Genomic DNA, 19,857 nt, shown 5'->3' on the forward strand with positions numbered 1-19,857 from the left:
CAAGCACCAGATATCTAAATCCAAGATTTAGGAATTCAGAACAAAAATATACTTCGGAGTTCATTTCAGATGAACACTGTACCTTCCAGTCAAGGAAAATGTCAGTTAGTGCTGGATGGAAAAACAGAACAAAATTCTTCCATAACATTTAGTTCTTGAGAAAATCACCTTGTTTTAACTCTTTCTCTGGGGCTTTCTACCCATTAAACATGTTTTGTCCCATTCTCTCTGCATACATGTTGATATAGGCACCTTTCTCTTGGGTAAGAAGTGACCTATAGCTTTCACACCACAAAAGATCACTCCAGATCAAAATATGACTGTGCTCCCCTCCATGTTGTGATGTTAGCATTCATTTTGAGAATATAAAAGCTGAGGCTCTATAAAGCAGTGGTGAGGCCTCACTTGAAGTATTGTGAGCAGTTTTGGATCTTTACAAAGGAAGTGCTGACATTAGAGAGGATTCAAAGAAGGTTCATGAAAATGATTGTGGGATTGAATGATTTGTCATATGAAGAGAGTTTGATGGCCTGTACTTACTCGAATTCAGAAGAATGAGAATGGATCTCATTGAAACTGATCTAATGTTGAATGGCCTTGATAGAGTGCATGTGTAGAGGGTATTTTCTATGGTGGGAGAGATGACGACCAGAAGACATAGCCTCAGAATAGCGAGGTGTCTATTGGAGATATGGAGATGAGGAGGAATTTCTTTAGCCAGACAGTGGTGAATATATGGAATTCGTTGCCACAGGCAGCTGTGGAAGCCAAGTCAAGGGGCAGAGATTGTTGATTCTTCACTAGTCAGAGCATGAAAGGATATGGAGAGAAGGCAGGAGATTGGGGCTGAGAGGGAAATGGATCAGTCATGATGAAATAGCGGAGTAAGCTCAGTGGGCCAAATGGCTTAATTCTGCTCCCATATGGTCTTATCTTCATTGGCATTACTATTGATGAGTTCACCAATGTCAATCACCTTGGGCAGTGGGAGAGAGGGTCAGAGTAATTAGAAAGTTTCCAGGATCAGTCTTGTAATATCATGTGCTCTTTCTAGCGCTGTGGTATATGACCAGAACTTGAAATAACACAAGTGGAGAGACTGAGCCACGTCACAGATTGAAGGCAGGCAGAAATAGCCCATTCTGATACAATGAGTCCAAATTCCTGATCCATGTTCAGTTTGAAGATCAGGAGTTGATCCTTCAACTTCTGTTGAACCTCGCTGTAACAGTCATCACTATAGAAACTAAAATGATCTCATCTGAAGTGCTGTCCTTCACCCAATGGTATCTTTAGTAAATCCTTTTACAGGTGCGAAGCAGCAAAGAATTTGTGTACAGGAATCTCAAACACAGCAATACATCAGTTTTAATGTCTGTCCAGGTATTTAAGGAGTGACCAGATATTTCCTTTGTAACACCGATATTTCTGTTGTTGATCCTAGGAGATGAAGAAGTGTCTCAACCCAGCTGGAAATGTGCTTTGTGTCTGAAATGAAGATTTTGGTTTGAACTCAGTGAGTCCACTGGAACCGGGGTGCTGAGAACACACCAGCACTTGTTGATCTGTTCTGTCTGTGAGAAGTGATTCATTCTGTCATCCAAGCTGATCGTACATCAGAAAATTTACAGCAGTGAGAGGCTGTTCACTTGATCCATCTGCAGGAAGAAATTCACTCAGAGCTGACAGGCAGACACACCAGAGAGTTCACAAGGGACAGAGACTGTTCAGTTGTTCTGTGTGTGGGAAGAGATTCACTCAATAATATGATCTGCTGACGCATTTGCGAGCTCTCACTGTGAAGAGGCTGTTCATCTGTTCATCAGTCATCCCATCCACAGACACACCAGTGAGTACACAGAAGAGAGAGGCTGTTCACCAGCTCGATCTGAGGGATCTAGTCAGTCATCCCACCGACAGACATACCGGTCATTTCATACTGGGGAGATGCTGTTTACCTGCTCTGACTGTGGGAAGGAATTCAATCGATCATCCGACCTACTGGCACACCAGTCAGTTCACACTGGGGAAAGGCCGTTCACCTGTTTAGACTGTGGGAAGGGATACACCCAGTCATCTCAATTAAAGGTACATCAGCGAGTTCACACTGGGGACAGGCCGTTTACCTGCGTAGACTGTGGGAAGAGATTCACTCGATCAACAGATGTACTGGTACACCAGCGAGTTCACACTGGGGAGAGGCCGTTCATCTGCTCCGACTGTGGGAAGAGGTTCACTCAGTCATCCCAACTGAAGGTACATCAACGAGTTCATTCTGGGGAGAAACCATTCACCTGCTCAGACTGTGGGAAAGGATTCACTCAATTATCTCACTTACTGGTACACCAGTCAGTTCATACTGGGGAGAAACCATTCACCTGCTCACATTGTGGAAAAGGATTCACTCGATCATCTCACCTACAGGCACACCAGTCGATTCATACTGGGGAGAGGCCATTCACCTGCTCTGACTGTGGCAAGGGATTCACTCAATCATCTGACCTACAGGCACACCAGTCAGTTCACACTGGGGAGTGGCCATACACCTGTTCATACTGTGGGAAGGGATTCACTAAGCCATCTAAACTGAAAGTACATCAGCAAGTTCACACTGGAGAGAGGCCGTTCACCTGCTCAGTCTGTGGGAAGGGATTCACTCAGTCATCTTCCCTACTGGCACACCAGCGGGTTCACACTGGGGAGAGGCCGTTCATCTGCTCAAACTGTGGGAAGGGATTCACGCAGTCATCTTCCCTACTGGCACATCAGCGAGTTCACACTGGGAAGAGGCCATTTACCTGCTGAGGATGTAGGTGGGGATTCACTCAGTCATCTTAACTGAAGCTACATTGGTGAGTTCGCACAAGAGAGATGCCATTCATCTGCTCAGACTGTGAGAAGGAATTCAAAGGTTCATTTCATTATCACTGTATGTATCCAGTATACAACTCCTGAGATTCATCTTTCCAACAATGAAAAACAATGGAAATCGTTGAAAGAGAAACATTGCCCCCACCCCCACACAAAAAATCCCAGCCTCTCCCTCACACAAAAACTAACAGATTGCCCATACTAAAAAATGGATGCTAGAATGTTAAACTCCCAATCCCCTGCCTCTGCATGGAAGGTTGAAATAAAGGCTAACCATGTGAAAAGACAGGTTCCAGCTTTACAGGATTTGTCTTTCCAGGTGGAGTCAAGGAAGTTGTTGCCCAAGTTCATTGGACCCTTCAGGGTTCTCAAGAAAGTGAACCGTGGCTTACACCTTGCAGCTCCCTAAGACCCTCAAGATCAATCCTACATTTCATATTTCCACATTAAAACCTGTAAACACTAATCCTTTAGCCTCACTACCATCAGTCCTGCCGCCACCCAGGTTTGTCGATGAAGAACGGTTCCTCACTGTAAGAAGAAGTCTGGATTGACGAACTGTTTGGGGTGTTCAGCAGCTCCTCATGGACTGGGACCAGAGGAATGGTGTTCCTGAGAGAGACAGCTTGGATCCAGCTGTCATCGATGACCATCGGCATCATCTCTTTGAGTAGCCAAGGCGGCCAGGAGTCAGCCGTAGGGGAGGGGGTCCTATAACAACACGCACCCAGCTGTGCCAGCCTGCAGGGTTTAGCTGCTCTGACTCTCGGAATATGCATAGCTGGTCCACGCTGCTAATTGGTGGCCATATTTTAGAAACATAGAAAACCTACAGCACAATACAGGCCTTTTGGCCCACAAGCTGTGCCGAACATGTATTTACTTTAGAAATTACCTAGGGTTACCCAGAGCCCTCTATTTTTCTAAGCTCCATGTACCTAGGTTTTGGTGCCAGGGTTTTCATATTTGAAGCATGAAGACATTGAGCTTATTGTTCGTCCAGGCGACCCATAACAGCAGTGTTGACCTTTAAACACTCCGGTTCCCGGGCATTGGCCAACCAAATCCTGGAGACATTTACATGTAGACTATGCAGGCCTGTTGGATAGTCACATGCTATTGGTAGCTGTCGATGTGCATTCTAAATGGATCAAGGCCAAAGCGGTGAAGACATTGACCGGCCAGATGATGATAAACATTTCACGCACACTATTTTCTGTGCATGGAATCCCCAATTCTGTGATAATGGTCCCATGTTTCCAAGTGAGGAACTCAAAGTATTTTTTTCAAGACAGTGGAGTTCGATTGCAACATCCACCCCTTATCAGTATTATCAAATGGTTTGGGTGAAAGAGCTGTTCAGATTGTGAAGCAGGGAGTACAAAGGTTTAATGGGGATCAACTGGTTTTTGTTCGCGTACCGAATAATCCCTCAAACTACCACATCTTTCTCTCCATCTGAGCTACTGATGGGCCGCAGGTTGCATTCCCAATTAAATTTGTTGCACCCAGAGGTGGGAGACAGAGTAAGAGACAGACAAAAGACAATGAAAGTACAGGACAATTCAAATACGGAACATCAGTGGGAGATCCTGTTTATCTTGACCTGAACCCTGAGAGTTGAAGGTGAATGAACAGAGAAGTTGTGGTGAAAGAGGGTCAACAAGTTACTTCAACACTTCAGGATGGTAGTGTGTGCCGTCAACATCTAAATCACCTCAGGAGATGACCAAGTGAATCCCTCATTTTGGGATGAGCTAGCCAACAAGATAGGTTAGCATTGCAACCAATCGAAGCAGAATCCCCAGTTAAAAGCACTAATTCCGAACCAACACTCAATCCTGGGGCTTCTGGATTGTGTTGATCAGAATGGACCAGAAAACTGATGGAATATTATCAGTCAGGTTTCATCTGAAAAACTAACAGGTGACGAGATGTCCAATCCATCCAGTCTGGTCTGTCATATGACATAACAGGATCAGTCGACGTTGCAGGCTTGTCCATCTATCAATTGACATTTGACTTACTAATTCTGTGCGTGTGCACATGCTCATTGTTTCTTAGTGACTGAGTCAAGCAGACCTATTTAGCTGCATTGGACATGAGAAACGTTCTGTTCCAACCTCCAGGTTGTTCCTTACTTGTAACAGTATTAAGCAGAACATTTATAGAGGGCATCATACCTATTGTCAATCAACTGGATGAGTGAGGCATTCTTGTTAAGACACACAGTCAGTCAAACTGTCCAGTCTGGCCTGTCAAGTAGGTGAATAGCACTTTGAGACCAACGGTAGATTACAGGATCACTGAGTGGAGTGTTTCGACAAGTTAACCCTCTAGTGGCAGATTCATCAATAATCTTCAACTCCTCAACCCACCACACATGTTATCGATATGGCCAGTGATTTCTGGTTGGTACCACTGGTGCCTGAATGTCAATCATAGTTGGCTTTTATAGTCATGGGTCAACCATAGGGATCTCACAATAGTCCTACTGTCTACCAGGGCCTTCAGGCAACATGTAAGGGACTTTCAAAGCACTGACTCAACTATTATACAACATGTGGATGATATCCTGATATACCTCTGAGGCCACAGGTCAGCATGAATGTGATGTACTGTATCTACTCAATTTATCTGGCCTTCGAGGGACACAAAGCAAGTTTGGACAAGGCACATTTGCAACAAGAAGTGACTTACTTGGAACAGAAAATTTCCCAAAGCAGACGAGAAGTCACTGAGGATCGTGCAAAGACCGTTATATTAGCAAAACCACTTGCAATACATTACTCCAGCAACTTCGATCATTTCTGCATTTATACAACTACAACAGAGCGTGGGTTGATTCAGATGCTGAACTTAGCCAACCCCTCACTAGTCTGCTCAAAGGTAACAAGCAATCTGACAAGTGGGGATTAGAGCAGAAGTTTTCTGTCAAAGGTGTAATTCATAAGAGGGAGGCCTTTAAAAGTGAAATTTTGAGAGTACAAAGCTTGTATCTGTCTGGCTGATAACCACATCTGCACCAGATTTTCCAAAGGTATTGAAACCCCTTTTAAGAAAAAAGAGAGCATTGTAGGTATAGACAGTCAAAACAAATGAGTTACTTATGGAGTATAAGAAATACAAGAGAACACTTCAGAAAGAAATCAAGAGGGCTTAAAAAATTAAGGCATGAGGTTGCCATAGCAGAAAAGGTGATGGAGAATCCTAAGAGATTCATTCTGTAGATATGTTAAGAGCAAAAGGATTGCAAGGGACAAAGTTAGTCCTCCAGAAGATCAGAATTGTAATATATCCATGGAACCAAATGAGATGGGGGAGATTTTAAATGGATTTTTTGCATCTGTATGTATTCAGGAGATGGATACAGAGTCCGTAGAAGTGAGGCAAAGTGGCATCGAGGTCATGGACCCTATGAAGATGACAAAGGAGGAGGTATTTGCTTTCTTGAAGCAAATTAGGGTGGATAGTTCACCAGGGCATGTAAAAGTGTTCCCCAGGACCCTATGGAAGGCAAGTGCAGAAATTGCAGGGGTCCTAGCAGAGATAATTAAATCATCTTTAGTGTCAGGTGTGGACGATAGCTAATGTTGTTCCGCTGTTTAATAAAGGCTCTAAAAATAAACCAGGTAATTATAGGCCAGTGAGCTCGACATTAATAGTAGGAAAGATTGGAAGATATTCTAGGGATCCAATCTTTGAGTATTGGCATAGATAGGGACTAATTTCAGAGCTTTAAAAATCTGTGCTTCGTAGTCATATTTTCAGAGCTTGACAAAGGAGTTCAGAATTCATTAGCAAAGTTAAATAAAAATAAGGCAGCGGCAAGCGAAGCTGCCATTATTGGAGTGCAGCAACGTTACAGTGGAGAGACTTGGCTTTGGCTCAGCAGGCATGGGCGACATAACTATCTGGTTAGCTTTTTCTTATTCATTCTTCATCTGTAAATGTATCGTTAGGGCAGTAAGAATGGCTCCAGGGGCTGGATGATGTTCTTTGTGTGAGATGTGGGAATTCTCAGAGATCTGCAACCTTCCAAATAACCACATCTGCACCAGGTGGACCGAGCTGGAGCTCCTCAGAGAACACATTGAAGAACTGGAGCTGCACCTCAATGACCTTGGATCATACAGGAGTCTGCAGAGGTGATATATAGGAGCTACAGTGAGGAAGCCACTCCGAGGTTACAGGAGGTAGGTGAATAGGTGACTGTCAGGCAAGGGAAACAGGCAGCCCATACAGAGTGCCTCTCTTGCTCTTCTCTCAATAACTACAATAGAGTATTAGATATTGTTGGGAACAACCTACCAGTGGGGAACCACAGTGATTCTGGTGCTGTAGCTCAGAAGGGAAGGAGGCAAAGGAGGAGTGCAGTGAAAATGGGAAATTCCATAGAGGAGTAGATAGGAGAGTCTGTGGATGTGATAGAGGGACCCAGATGGAGTGTTGCATTCCAGGTGCCAGGGTCAGAGATGTCTCTGATTGTGTACATGACATTCTAAAGGGGAAGGGTGAGCAGCCAGACAACATGGTACATTTTGGTACTAATGGCATAGGAAGGAAAAGAGAAGAGGCCCTAAAGAGGGAACTTAGAGAACTAGATAGAAAGCTGAAAAGCAGAATCTCAGGGTAACAATCTCTGGATTGTTGTCTATGCCACACGCAATGATGACAAGGATAGGATTATTTGGCATATGAATGAGTGGCTGAAGGACTGGTGCATGGGGTAGCATTTTTGATTTTGGATCATTTGCATCTCTTCTGGCGAAGGTTTCACCTGTACAAAAGTGATGAGTGACACCTGACCCCGAGGGGGACCAATATCCCTCCAGGCGGGTTTCCCAGAGCAGTTGGGGAAGGGTTAAACAAATTCAACAGGGGGTGAAGAATTGGAGTGATCGGGCTGAAGAGGTAATGTATAGTGAGACTGTCAGGAAGATGAAGGGGCAAAGTTGAAGAGTCATGGAATACTACAGCACAGAAACAGGCCTTTCCCCTTACCTATACCATAGCCCCCCAAAACCACTCCCATCCATGTACCTATCCAAACATCTCTGAAAGATTCAAATCACACGCACCACTTCTGCTGGCAACTCGTTTCACACTCCACCAGCTGAGTGAAGAAGTTTCCCTGCATGTTCCCCTTAAATATTTCACCTTTCACTCTTAAAGATCATGGGCTTCTGCTTAACACGTTACCTCTAGTTGTAGTCTCACCCAACCTTCGAGGAAAAAGACTGCCTGCATTTACCCAATCTATACCCCATCCACATAATTTTTTATACCTCTATAAAATATCCCCTCCAGTCTTCCAGGTTCAGGTGAAAAAATACATCTTTATCCTCATTAGATCATAGGAATATTCCACTTCTAATCTTGTTTCTGGATTTACATTTGATCAAACTCTTAAGACTGAAGCCACGTTCACTGTCAGCACTGGAAGCTTGAAAAGTTCTAGTGATGTCAACAAGATTAGTCAGTTATCAAATTCTTTGTTTCTAAGCATGTAGTTTAACATATCAATGAACCAGTCTTATCAGTAATTGATCCAGTCTTAACTTTCCCAGAGTGAAAACTGGAAATCACAGTATTGCTGCGATATCTTTGAAGTAACACTTACTTTGTAGTTTGTAATAGTAGCTCAGTTTTTTTTTCTACAGTTGTACTGCATTCTATTTCATAAATTGAAAATTGGTAGTGTTTGCAATAGTAACAGGGTGAAAAGCTTGCCATTCTCTTAACTCATCATCAGGAAATTTATTATCCAACTGCTTGCACACACGTGGAGTGAACTGAATAATAGGTGCAGCCTCGACATCAGAACTTATAGGTGCAGGCAGCTATTTCACATTGTCACTCCAATAAAGGGTATTGTCAAGATACTATTACCTGGAGTATTCCTCTTCCCACCCTGCCTCTTGCAAAAAGGCTATCCCCTTCTCACAATTCCTCCGTCTCTGCCGCATCTGCTCTCAGGATGAGGCTTTTCATTCCAGGACGAAGGAGATGTCTTCCTTTTTTAAACAAAGGGGCTTCCCTTCGTCCACCATCAACTCTGCGCTCAAACGCACCTCTCCCATTTCCTGCACATCTACCCTCACCCCATCCACCCGCCACCCCACTCGGGATAGGGTTCCCCTTGTCCTCACCTACCACCCCACCAGCCTCCAGGTCCGACGTATAATTCTCCGTAACTTCCGCCACCTCCAACGGGATCCCACTAGCAAACACATTTTCCCCTCCCCCCCTTTCTGCTTTTCGCAGAGATCGCTCCCTACGCGACTCCCTTGTCCACTCGTTCCCCCCCATCCCTTCCCACCAATCTCCCTCCTGCCACTTACCCTTGTAAATGGAACAAGTGCTACACCTGCCCTTACACTTCCTCCCTCACCATCATTCAGGGCCCCAGACAGTCCTTCCAGGTGAGGCTGGTGTGGTATACTGCGTCCGGTGCTCCCGGTGTGGCCTTTTATATATTGGTGAGACCCGACACAGACTGGGAGACCATTTCGCTGAACACCTACGCTCGGTCCTCCAGAAAAAGCAGGATCTCCCAGTGGCCACACATTTTAATTCCACGTCCCATTCCCATTCTGATACGTCTATCCATGGTCTCCTGTATTGTCAAAATGAATCCAAACTCAGGTTGGAGGAACAACACCTTATATACCGGCTGGGTAGCCTCCAACCTGATGGCATGAACATTGACTTCTCTAACTTCCGTTAATGCCCCTCCTCCCCTTCTTACCCCATCCCTGACATATTTAGTTGTTTGCCTGTTCTCCATCTCCCTCTGGTGCTCCCCCCCCCCCTTCCTTTCTTTCTCCTGAGGCCTCCCGTCCCATGATCCTTTCCCTTCTCCAGCTCTGTATCACTTTCGCCAATCACCTTTCCCTCTCTTAGCTTCATCCCATCCCCTCCGGTCTTCTATCATTTCGCATTTCCCCCTCCCCCCACTACTTTCAAATCTCTTACTATCTTTCCTTTTGGTTAGTCCTGACGAAGGGTCTCGGCCCGAAACGTCGACAGCGCTTCTCTCTATAGATGCTGCTTGGCCTGCTGTGTTCCACCAGCATTTTGTGTGTACACTTGTTATTTTTTGCTTTTGCAAACTGCAGTGTTTCAATTGTATTCAAACAGGTTTTCTGAAAGAATTTACAGATGCCAAAGCATTATTAAGGATAGTTAATGCTAATAGTTTCAAAATTGTTAACATTAGATGAAAGAAAATTCCAGCTGCATAGTAACAAAGGCTATCTGCATGGGAGAGTTTCAGTTACTGTGCTGCTGTGCACCCATGCAGCTTAAAGGAGACAATGGTACTGTCTGCCTTCTTGATGATGTAGAATCGTAATCAGATTTCCTTCCGCTGTTTCTGTGACATCAGCAGACTTGGACTTAGCACATCTCATCCCCTCCTCATGGTCATCCAGTGAACAACTGTGCCCAAGAACCAGTTACCTGGGTACTCCAAATGTTACCTGCTCCAGTCTGAAAATGACCCACTTATTCCAGCCACACACAAAACACTGGAGGAATTTGACGGTTGAGGTAGCATCTGTGGAGAGGAATGGATAACTCATAAAATTATTGTGTTACCTTTCTTTAATGTTCTGTAGTTCTAATTCTCTGCTACTGAGACCATGTTTTTCTTCTATTTTCTCTGGGTCCATAATAATGTACTGGGTAACAAGTGACTAGTATTATTCAGACCACAAAAATACCACATTGTCAATCTGCAACGAGAAAGCCTAATTGCCTACTCTTGAGGTTCAATGGCATTGCTGACTCTGAATCAAATGCCAGGATGCTCACAATAATCAGGAAGTTTCCAGAAGCAATCATGTACATACTGTGGGCTTTTAGTAGGTCTGTGGGACATGACCAGAATGTGAAGCTATACTAACGCAAAGAGACAAACTAGGCTAGTCACAGCTTGATGAAGGGCAGAAATGACCCATTCTCATACGGAGAGGAAGACAGATAATTTGATGTTGTGTCTGGATGCCTGAACTGTGTCCAGTTGGTACTGAGGAGTTGTTCCTCCAAAATGTGTTCAGTCTCACTGTAATTGTGTGATGTCAGAGGTCACCATAAAGACTAAAACTATCTTAGCTGAAATATTGTCTTTCACCCACTGACCTTCCTTTCAAGCTTTTTACAGGGTAGAAAAGGCAAAGTGAAGGGGGAGATGGTTGAGAAGACAGCACACCAGTCGTCTTCATGCCCATGTTCATGCTTCATGCTCATGTGGACATGCCCATGATCTGACCTGATAAATGGCCGTAGAGTTAATCACACAGCTGCCATTCATTGCTTCTCATTTTGGAAGGGATAACCTGGCCACTGCACCTGTAGAATCACCAGTAAGTTCACGCTGGGGAGATGCCATTCATGTGCTCCGTGTGGGATAGGATTCATTCAGTCACTTGAGCACCAGCCAGTTCACTCAGGTGTCAAGTCAAGTCACTTTTTTTTGTCATTTCGACCATAACTGCTGGTACAGTACATAGTAAAAATGAGAACGTTTTTCAGGACAATGGTGTTACATGACACAGTACAAAAAACTAGATTGAACTACGTTAAAAAAAAACAACAGAGAAAGCTACACTAGACTACAGATCTACACAGGACTGCATAAAGTGCACAAGGACAGTGCAGGCATTACAATAAATAATAAACAGGACAATAGGGCAAGGTGTCAGTCCAGGCTTTGGGTATTGAGGAGTCTGATAGCTTGGGGGAAGAAACTGTCACATAGTGTGGTTGTGAGAGCCCAAATGCTTTGGAGCCTTTTCCCAGACGGCAGGAGGGAGAAGAGATTGTGTGAGGGGTGCATGGGGTCCTTCATAATGCTGTTTATGGATGCACCGTGTTGTGTAAATGTCTGTGATGGCGGGAAGAGAGACCCCGATAATCTTCTCAGCTGACCTCACTATCCGCTGCAGGGTCTTGTGATCCGAGATGGTGCAATTTCCGAACCAGGCAGTGATGCAGCTGCTCAGGATGCTCTCAATACAACCCCTGTAGAATGTGATGAGGATGGGGGGTGGGAGATGGACTTTCCTCAGCCTTCGCTGAAAGTAGAGACGCTGCTGGGGTTTCTTTGCAATGGAGCTGGTGTTGAGGGACCAGGTGAGATTCTCCATCAGGTGAACACCAAGCAACTTGGTGCTCTTTACGATCTCTACCGAGGTGAACAGCTATACTTGGCTCAGTTTGTCTCTTTCTGTTAGTATAGCTTCACACTTGCTGCAGGTGTGGGAAGAGATTCATTTAGTTAATCCACTTTGCGAGGATCCACAATATGTAGGTTGGCAAGGAAATTTACTCAGTCATCCCACCTGCTGAAACACCAGCAACTTCACATCAGGAAGTTCGGATAAGGTTTGATGTGACTATGATAGTGGCTGAATCCAGTTGGAAATTCCTGAGGGACTGTTAAATGTCAGATTCTGCAGATATTGCAGCAGCTCATCACACCCAGGGATGAGTCCTGGTCACTGAGCATTGGAGGGGTTTCTTCTGCTGATCTTAGACTTTAAACAGACTGGTGTTTAACACTGTGGATCTGAGACAATAAATCAGTTCTATTTCAAATCCTGTGTCTCAGCTGTTTACTGTCTCTAACAGGCCAATGTACAGTTGGAGAGACCACTCAGTTCAGATGGTACCTGCTTCTATCAGTGCTTTTAAATCCATCTCTGCTGTTTACCTCTCACTCACCCTATAATGTCTGGTTGCAACTGGTCACCAGTCTGTGGGTGAAGAGGTTTACCTTGAATTTCCTCTGTGACAGTGCAAACTGCAGAAAAAGATGAGTTCACTGGGGTTTGTCCCAAATATTCCTCAAGAATGAATGTCATGGGCAGTTAAACTCTTTCTGCCCAGGTCTATTTAATATTTTGGGTCATTTTCACTGATTTCCAAGAGCCGTGCCTCACACAGTTGGGCTTTTGTAGTACAACACTCTCCTCTAAAGTATGGTGGGTAAATTCTTGATGAAACAGGGTCAGAAACAAAAGTGAGGTGAGTATAAATCAAGGTTTCAGGGCTCCTGATGTGGTAGGGGCTAGAGTTTATGGGGAATAGGAGGAGGAAATCAGACCAGGAAGATGAGCCCACAATTGAAAGATCAGAAACATTTGGAAACTGAGTGAAAGGAGGTTTTTGAAAAATGCTGGATGAACTCAGTGACTCAGGCAGCATCTATAGAGGGGAATAAAGAGTTGACATTTCATGCCTAGACTGTATTTCCTCTGCGTAGATGCTGCCTGACGAATTCCTGCAGCATTGTGTGTGTGGCTCCAGTTTCTTTGTGTCAGAAACGAGCCACGCTCCCGAATAATGGCTTCAAGACAAATTCAAGGAAACAAAGTTTATTAACAGTTCTGCAGAGCTGGGCCCCTTCAGAGAAGGGAACCCTGAACCTTACAGGGCAGCAGGTTTTATCCTTCTTCCTTACCACCCCTCCTCCCTGACTCGGGAGGTACACAGTGTTTTCCCATTCCATATTTGGAGTTGTTTTTTTACACGTTTCTGTAAAACAATAGTCCATATCTCAGGACTTCAATGATTCCACAAACAGTTAATTCTGTCAAGGCTTCTGCATTCATAATTAGATCACACTTGTTTACAGACTTTAACCCAGACATAATTAAATCACATTTGTCCTTTGACTTTAAGATGTGTGTCAGAAACGCACATCTTAATTTTGAATCTTACAATACCACCCTTTTTCTTTTTAAGATGTGCGTTTCAGCTAGCATTTCTCTCACTCCCAGGGGGCCCACCACCCTTTTTCTTTAATAGCATAAGTTTTAGCTCGTTTGTCCCATGATGGGGTATCGCTACTGCCTGGAGCTGGAATATACTGCGCCTGATCAGTGTTCGTATACAAGGAATCAAACACGGCAAAAGTAAGAGAATCATTAGACCCCCGCCTGCTACTAGGAGAGCGGTGCGCCACCAACTACCTCCCAGTAGCCCGTCTAGCCAACTCATGTTCCCCAGGGATCTCCAGGTTTGTACTGGCACGTGGGCCAGTTTCCGAATTTTGTCGGATATTTTTAACACGGCCTTTCCACTGTCGTCTATCTTAAGGCAACAGTTCGTAAGATTGAACTTCCCACATACCCCGCCTTCAGAGGCCAATAGGTAATCCACAGCCAGCCTGTTCTGGTATATTGCTGTTCGCATCTGACTCTGCTGTTTTGCCAACAGCTCCAATGCCAGTGCCGTTTGATTGGTTATCACTTCCACCACCGCCTGCAGTCTAATAATTCGGTTTAACATGTAGACAGGAGTGCGATACCCCCACGACCCATCCTGGGCCCAGGTCGCTGGCCCATAGTATTCAATGATGCGAGCCGGTGGCCACTCATCACCCCACTCGCCCACCTTTATCTCCCGTGTTTCTCTCCTTAATGAATCAAACAGCTTAATTCCCAGCTTCCGGTCACCCTCCTGATGCAGGAGGAAGAACTCCGGTCTTATGAGACCCAGGAAGCAAACACCCGCCCAATCCCACGGTAGTTTGGTATACGCCTGATTACCGCAGATCCAGAATAACCCCTCCGGGGCAAATCCTCCTTTCTTTGCTTCCTTCCATACTTCCCTGACCCTGGGGACCCCTTCGTACGGATTCGTTCCGCTGCACTTCCAGAGTTTAGAGCCGTTTCCTACGGCCTCGCAACTGCCATTCGGTTCTCTGGTTATGTACCATGCTGGCTCCTCTGGCCACCAGGTAACATTACCTTCCCTCTTTGCTAATTTAATGCTTCGGCAGGGACTTTCTCCCACCTTTACTTTCCCCTTCCTTTCAACACATACTTGTCCCTCCGGGTAATTGGTCAATTTCCACCTTTGTTTCTTCCGGTCTGGGACATTTGTCCAATTGTGCGCAAGCAATTCCCACACACTCAAGCTCTCACCCCTCCACGGCCACTGTTCACTCATGTGCGGTCCTCCACAGACCCAACAACTACTCACATTTAGGCTCGTGGCAATCCGAGTCGCTAAGTCTATAAAGAGGTTCTCTTTAACATCGGGGAGGACTATATCTTTCTCTATCTCCTGATATATAGACGGGTCCGTGGAGACCACTGCCGCCTTCCTTTGCTCACGCTCTTCCGCCTCCTTTTTCTTCTCATCTTGTATTATAATCTCCTTTACCTTATCTGCATGTTCCTTAACCAGTGTAGATGGGATGTCCCACTGCCCTCCCTTGTTTATACACAACCACCGGTCTTTCCTGGGACAGCTGAGACTTCTCATGGTCCCCCCCCCCCCCCCCCCCGTCCCATGTATCCTTTATTATAGACTTGGTAATAAGGTTTACTATTCTCCCAACATGTTTCTCTCTTGCTTAGATCATAGCATCGATCATTCACATGCGAGTGGGACACAAATGATCCTGGGAACACCCTCTGCCCCACTCGTACCACGGTTCTGCACTTGTCACATTTCCCTTCAATTTCCCCGACATATAGAATCAAATATATTACAGTCAATAATGTTACAGTCCACATAGAGTTCATTTTTGCTGCCTTTTTAGCCTCACCACCATCGGTTCTTCACCGGGAACACAGGTCCACTCAGTGCGGCTTTCGGGCTTCACCGGTCCTTTTACCCTGGATGCGTGTGTCCACCCTTTTCCTTTTGTCCGTACAGCCGCCTCTGTTGTTAGCAGGACCTGGAAAGGGTCTTCCCACTGTGGCTGTAACTTCTCCGGCTTCCAGGTCCTTACCAGAACCCAATCTCCAGGCACGATCTGATGTAAAGCAAAATCGAGCAGCGGAGTCTGGGCCAAGAGACCCTTTTTCCGCAGTTTTGCAAAGGAACGGGACAGTGCCAGTAAATAGTCCCTTACAAAGATATCACCCCCTTGTAGCGTGGGGTACCCTTTCACCTTATTCCAATACGGGAGTCCGAACAACATCTCATATGGGGATATTCCTATGTCCTTGCGGGGCGCTGTTCGTATTCTTAAAAGGGCAATAGGGAGACACTTAGTTTGGTTTCTAACATCAACTTGGTCAGTTGTGCCTTTAGGGTGCTGTTCATTCGTTCTACTCTTCCCGAACTCTGGGGATGCCACGGGGTATGGTACTTCCATTCGATATCAAGTGCATCGCAAATTAACTGGTGCGTATCTCCTTCTTGGTACGTGGTAGTGACATTCCCGTTATTCCAGCTATCCTTTCTGGGGTAATGCATCGCTGTCCTTTACTGACCCGGTGTCCCAGATACCTTACTTCCTTTTCTACAAATTGTAACTTTTTCTTTGAGACCCGTAGCCCCTGCTTCCCCAGGAAGTTCAGTAGTCTGATGGTGTCTTCCTGCACCCCTTCCTGTGTTGGCCCGGTTAGTAATAGATCGTCCACATACTGTAGCAGTTGGCTCTCTGGAGCACATTGGAATTCTGCTAGTACTTGCTCCAAGACCTGCCCAAATAGGTTAGGTGATTCGGTGAACCCCTGTGGCAGGACCGTCCACCGGAGTTGTCTTTTCCGCCCCGTCGTAGGATTTTACCATTCGAACGCAAACATGTCACGACTGCTCTCTTCTAGCGGGCAACTCCAGAAGGCGTCTTTTAGATCTATTACACTGAACCATTCATGGTCAGGGGAGATCTTACTCATCAGTGTGTAAGGGTTGGGCACTACCGAGTATCGGGTTTGGACTACTGCATTTAGGCCCCGCAGGTCTTGTACCATCCGATAAGTCCCATCTGGCTTTCGCACCGGGAGTATTGGGGTATTATACGGTGACATACATTCCTCCAGTAGTCCGTCAGCGATCAGTCCTTCAATCACCGGCTGCAGCCCTTTTCTTCCTTCCATTGAAATAGGGTACTGTTTTCTCCGTACTGGCGAACTGTTAGGTAATAGTGAGATTTGCAAGGGGGGACGTTCAAACCCCCCCGGTTCCCTTCCTGGTACCATACCTCCGGGCTTATTTTCCTATCGTCTTCTTCCCTGAGGGCAAACAGCTGTACCATTATCTTCCCGTTCCTGGGCACAGTCCCGATGCCTAGCCTGACTTGCAGATCCCGCCCGAGCAAGTTGAATCTCGCAGAGGGTAACAAAAGTAGGTCCTGTCCCGTTACCCTATCCTCATGTTCAATTTTCACGTTTTCTATAACAGGTACTTGTATTATTTTGCCTCCAATACCGGATACTCCCATTACCTTTGTTCCGGTTCGGGCGCCAGGAGGTATCTGGATTACGCTAGATCTTTCGGCACCCGAATCTACCATAAAGGTTGTATCTGACCCTTGGGGACCTACTTTTAAATTTACCAGGGGTTCCTGCCGATAATTCATCCCCAAGGGGTGGAACCCCCGACCTCCCTAGTCTTCATCTTCCATCATAGCGTACGAGCGCACTTCCCGTCGGTATCTGGGGCACTTGCGCCTGAAGTGTCCCTCCTCGTTGCAGTGAAAACATCTAGAGATCCTCTTGGATTCCCTACTTCGGTCTTGGCTACCGCTTCGTCCCGGCCAGGGTTCTCTTCTTTCTCTTTTGTCTGCGGTCACCTGTTGGACCGTCAGGACCATTATCCTGACTGCTTTCTTTTGTTTCTCCTCGTCTCTTCTAACAAAGACCTTCTGTGCCTCACGGAGTAATTCACTCAAGGGCTTGCTATTCCAATCTTCTAGTTTTTCCAGTTTTTTTTTTCTGGCCATGCTTTCGATACAAATTCAACACGAATCAGCTGCTGGCCAACCTCCGTCTCAGGGTCTTCGATTTGCGGAACGGTAGGGGGCACATATGGGGCGGCAGGTGGTCGAGCACCTCCCATGTATTCTTTTTCTGTCCCCCTTCATTTATCGTTTTCAATTTATAACTATTTGTCGTTGGTAACCAGCATAGGGCATAATCACTTTCTTCGGGTTTAACGTTAGGTTTTGAATTCACGTACAGATTAAGGGCTTGTTGTACCCAATCCTCGCTAGACCCGAACTTAGGCCATCACACAGCCGACCCTTGGATCGGCTGGCGGGACCAGAATTCACAGTACTGTATCATTTTTTCTTTGACTTCCCTTTTCGCCTCCCATAATCCCAATTTTCTAACATCCGTCCCAACGGACTATCAGGGGGTACCCCGGGGTATTTTTCATCATTGGCGCCTGGATTTCCTTTACCCTTTTCTCTCTTAGACCCCTTATTCCCCATCTCGAGGACTTGCTCGGTTCCAATCCACCCGCAGGCACCCCGTAATTCCACAATTCTCGTGCACTACGTCTCTGCAGGAATTTAATTTGAATGTGACCCACCTAGCTCGGTCACTCCTGTCCAATTCCGGAACCTGTATTCCCGCGATCGCCCAGGAATTCACCTGCAGGCACCCCGCAGTTCCACAATTCTCGTGTACTACGTCTCTACAAATCACCTGCAGGAACCCCGCAGTTCCACAATTCTCGTGTACTACGTCTCTACAGGAGAAATCACCTGCAGGAACCCCGCAGTTCCACGACTCTTGTGTACTACGTCTCTACAGGAATTCAATTTCTTACCTGGGTCCTGTGCACAGAAATTACTCGATCGCTCACTGTCTCAACTGCCTCGACAACCCCTCTTTGTTTCCTTGAGTCCGCCGGATATCACTCGTTCAAGCCGCGCGGAGCGACGAGCAAGGAATCAGGGACTGCCTAACTCGGCAGGGTGCACCTTCTCCGATGTCCTTCCTTGCCCCCCTCACGGCTGGAGTGTGGATCCCGGACGAGCGCCCCAAGTTGTCAGAAACGAGCCACGCTCCCGAATAATGGCTTCAAGACAAATTCAAGGAAACAAAGTTTATTAACAGTTCTGCAGAGCTGGGCCCCTTCAGAGAAGGGAACCCTGAACCTTACAGGGCAGCAGGTTTTATCCTTCTTCCTTACCCCTCCCCTCCCTGACTCGGGAGGTACACAGTGTTTTCCCATTCCATATTTGGAGTTGTTTTTTTTACACGTTTCTGTAAAACAATAGTCCATATCTCAGGACTTCGATGATTCCACAAACAGTTAATTCCGTCAAGGCTTCTGCATTCATAATTAGATCACACTTGTTTACAGACTTTAACCCAGACATAATTAAATCACATTTGTCCTTTGACTTTAACCCGGACCTGTCAGAAACGCACATCTTAATTTTGAATCTTACACTTTGCATCTCCAGAATCTTATTTTATTTATATCTGGATTTGTAAGTGAGTTAAACTTCGGCGGCTGTGAACATGAGGTATATTTGAGGGAGCCTGCTTTTTTTTTAAACAAAATATTCATCCGCAAGGGTATCCAGAGAGCAAGGCAGGGGCAGAGAGAACTGTGTAAACTCCAGACAGAGTTGCAGCAACTCCTCCTTCTGCAGTCGAGGGGGGTGGATGTCGGGGAGGAACTGCGGGTGGTGAAGGGCCGGCAAGCCCAGCACTTTGCCGCCAAATCCTCCAAGATCATCTTCCGATCAAGGGCCCAAACCGTGGAGCAGGACGAGACGTGCTCACGATTCTTCTTCCAAAAGGTGCACAGGGGGAGCTCTGTGATCCACAACCTTAAGGAAGAGGACGGCTCAGTCGCGTCCTCGCAAACAGACTGAGGATCTGCAGGTCCTTCTATGCCGGTCTGTACGGAGAAAAGGCCACAGCCTCCCGCAACTTCCTGTCGTCTATCACGCAGGTCTTAGTCGAGGCAAGCGGGAGAGTCTGGAGCAGCCACTGACCCTGGACAAGCTGACTGGCTCCATCCGTTCCTTTGAGTCGGGTAGGACTCCCGGAAGCGACGGCTTACCGGTCGAGTTGTATTCGGCTCTGTGGAACCGGATGGGCCCCGACCTGCTGGAAGTGTACACCGCTATGCTCTGGCAGGCAGCATGTCAGAATCCATGAGGAAGGGCATCATCACCCTCATCTACAAGCAGAAGGGGGAAGAGGGAAGACATTAGAAATTGGAGACCCATCTCACTCCTGAATGTGGACTACAAGATCATGTCCAAGGCTA

The 19,857-nt window shown here is 46.1% G+C and overlaps 1 protein-coding gene and 1 long non-coding RNA gene across 6 annotated transcripts in view; one reads left to right on the forward strand and one right to left on the reverse strand.

Moving 5' to 3' along the window:
- The window catches only part of LOC140719278 (uncharacterized), a 43,360-nt gene that overhangs the window by 18,923 nt on the left and 4,580 nt on the right, over positions 1 to 19,857 (forward strand). For 2 of the 5 annotated variants that reach the window (XM_073033795.1, XM_073033796.1), the window contains one exon: positions 1,445 to 12,474. In XM_073033795.1, coding sequence (XP_072889896.1) covers positions 1,948 to 2,805 — 858 coding nt within the window. In that variant the 5' untranslated portion in view covers positions 1,445 to 1,947 and the 3' untranslated portion in view covers positions 2,806 to 12,474. Of the gene's footprint in view, positions 1 to 1,444; positions 12,475 to 19,857 lie in introns of those variants that run through there. The other 3 variants (XR_012096882.1, XR_012096881.1, XR_012096883.1) reach the window with 3 other exon arrangements.
- Positions 13,238 to 15,882, reverse strand: LOC140719281 (uncharacterized). Its single transcript, XR_012096885.1, has 2 exons — positions 15,437 to 15,882; positions 13,238 to 13,413 (listed from the first exon to the last, which is right to left on the reverse strand). It is a non-coding gene; the product is annotated as an uncharacterized lncRNA (long non-coding RNA).

The sequence above is a fragment of the Hemitrygon akajei genome, chromosome 31 (assembly GCF_048418815.1).
Source record: "Hemitrygon akajei chromosome 31, sHemAka1.3, whole genome shotgun sequence".
In the NCBI taxonomy this organism is placed as follows: Eukaryota; Metazoa; Chordata; class Chondrichthyes; order Myliobatiformes; family Dasyatidae; genus Hemitrygon; species Hemitrygon akajei.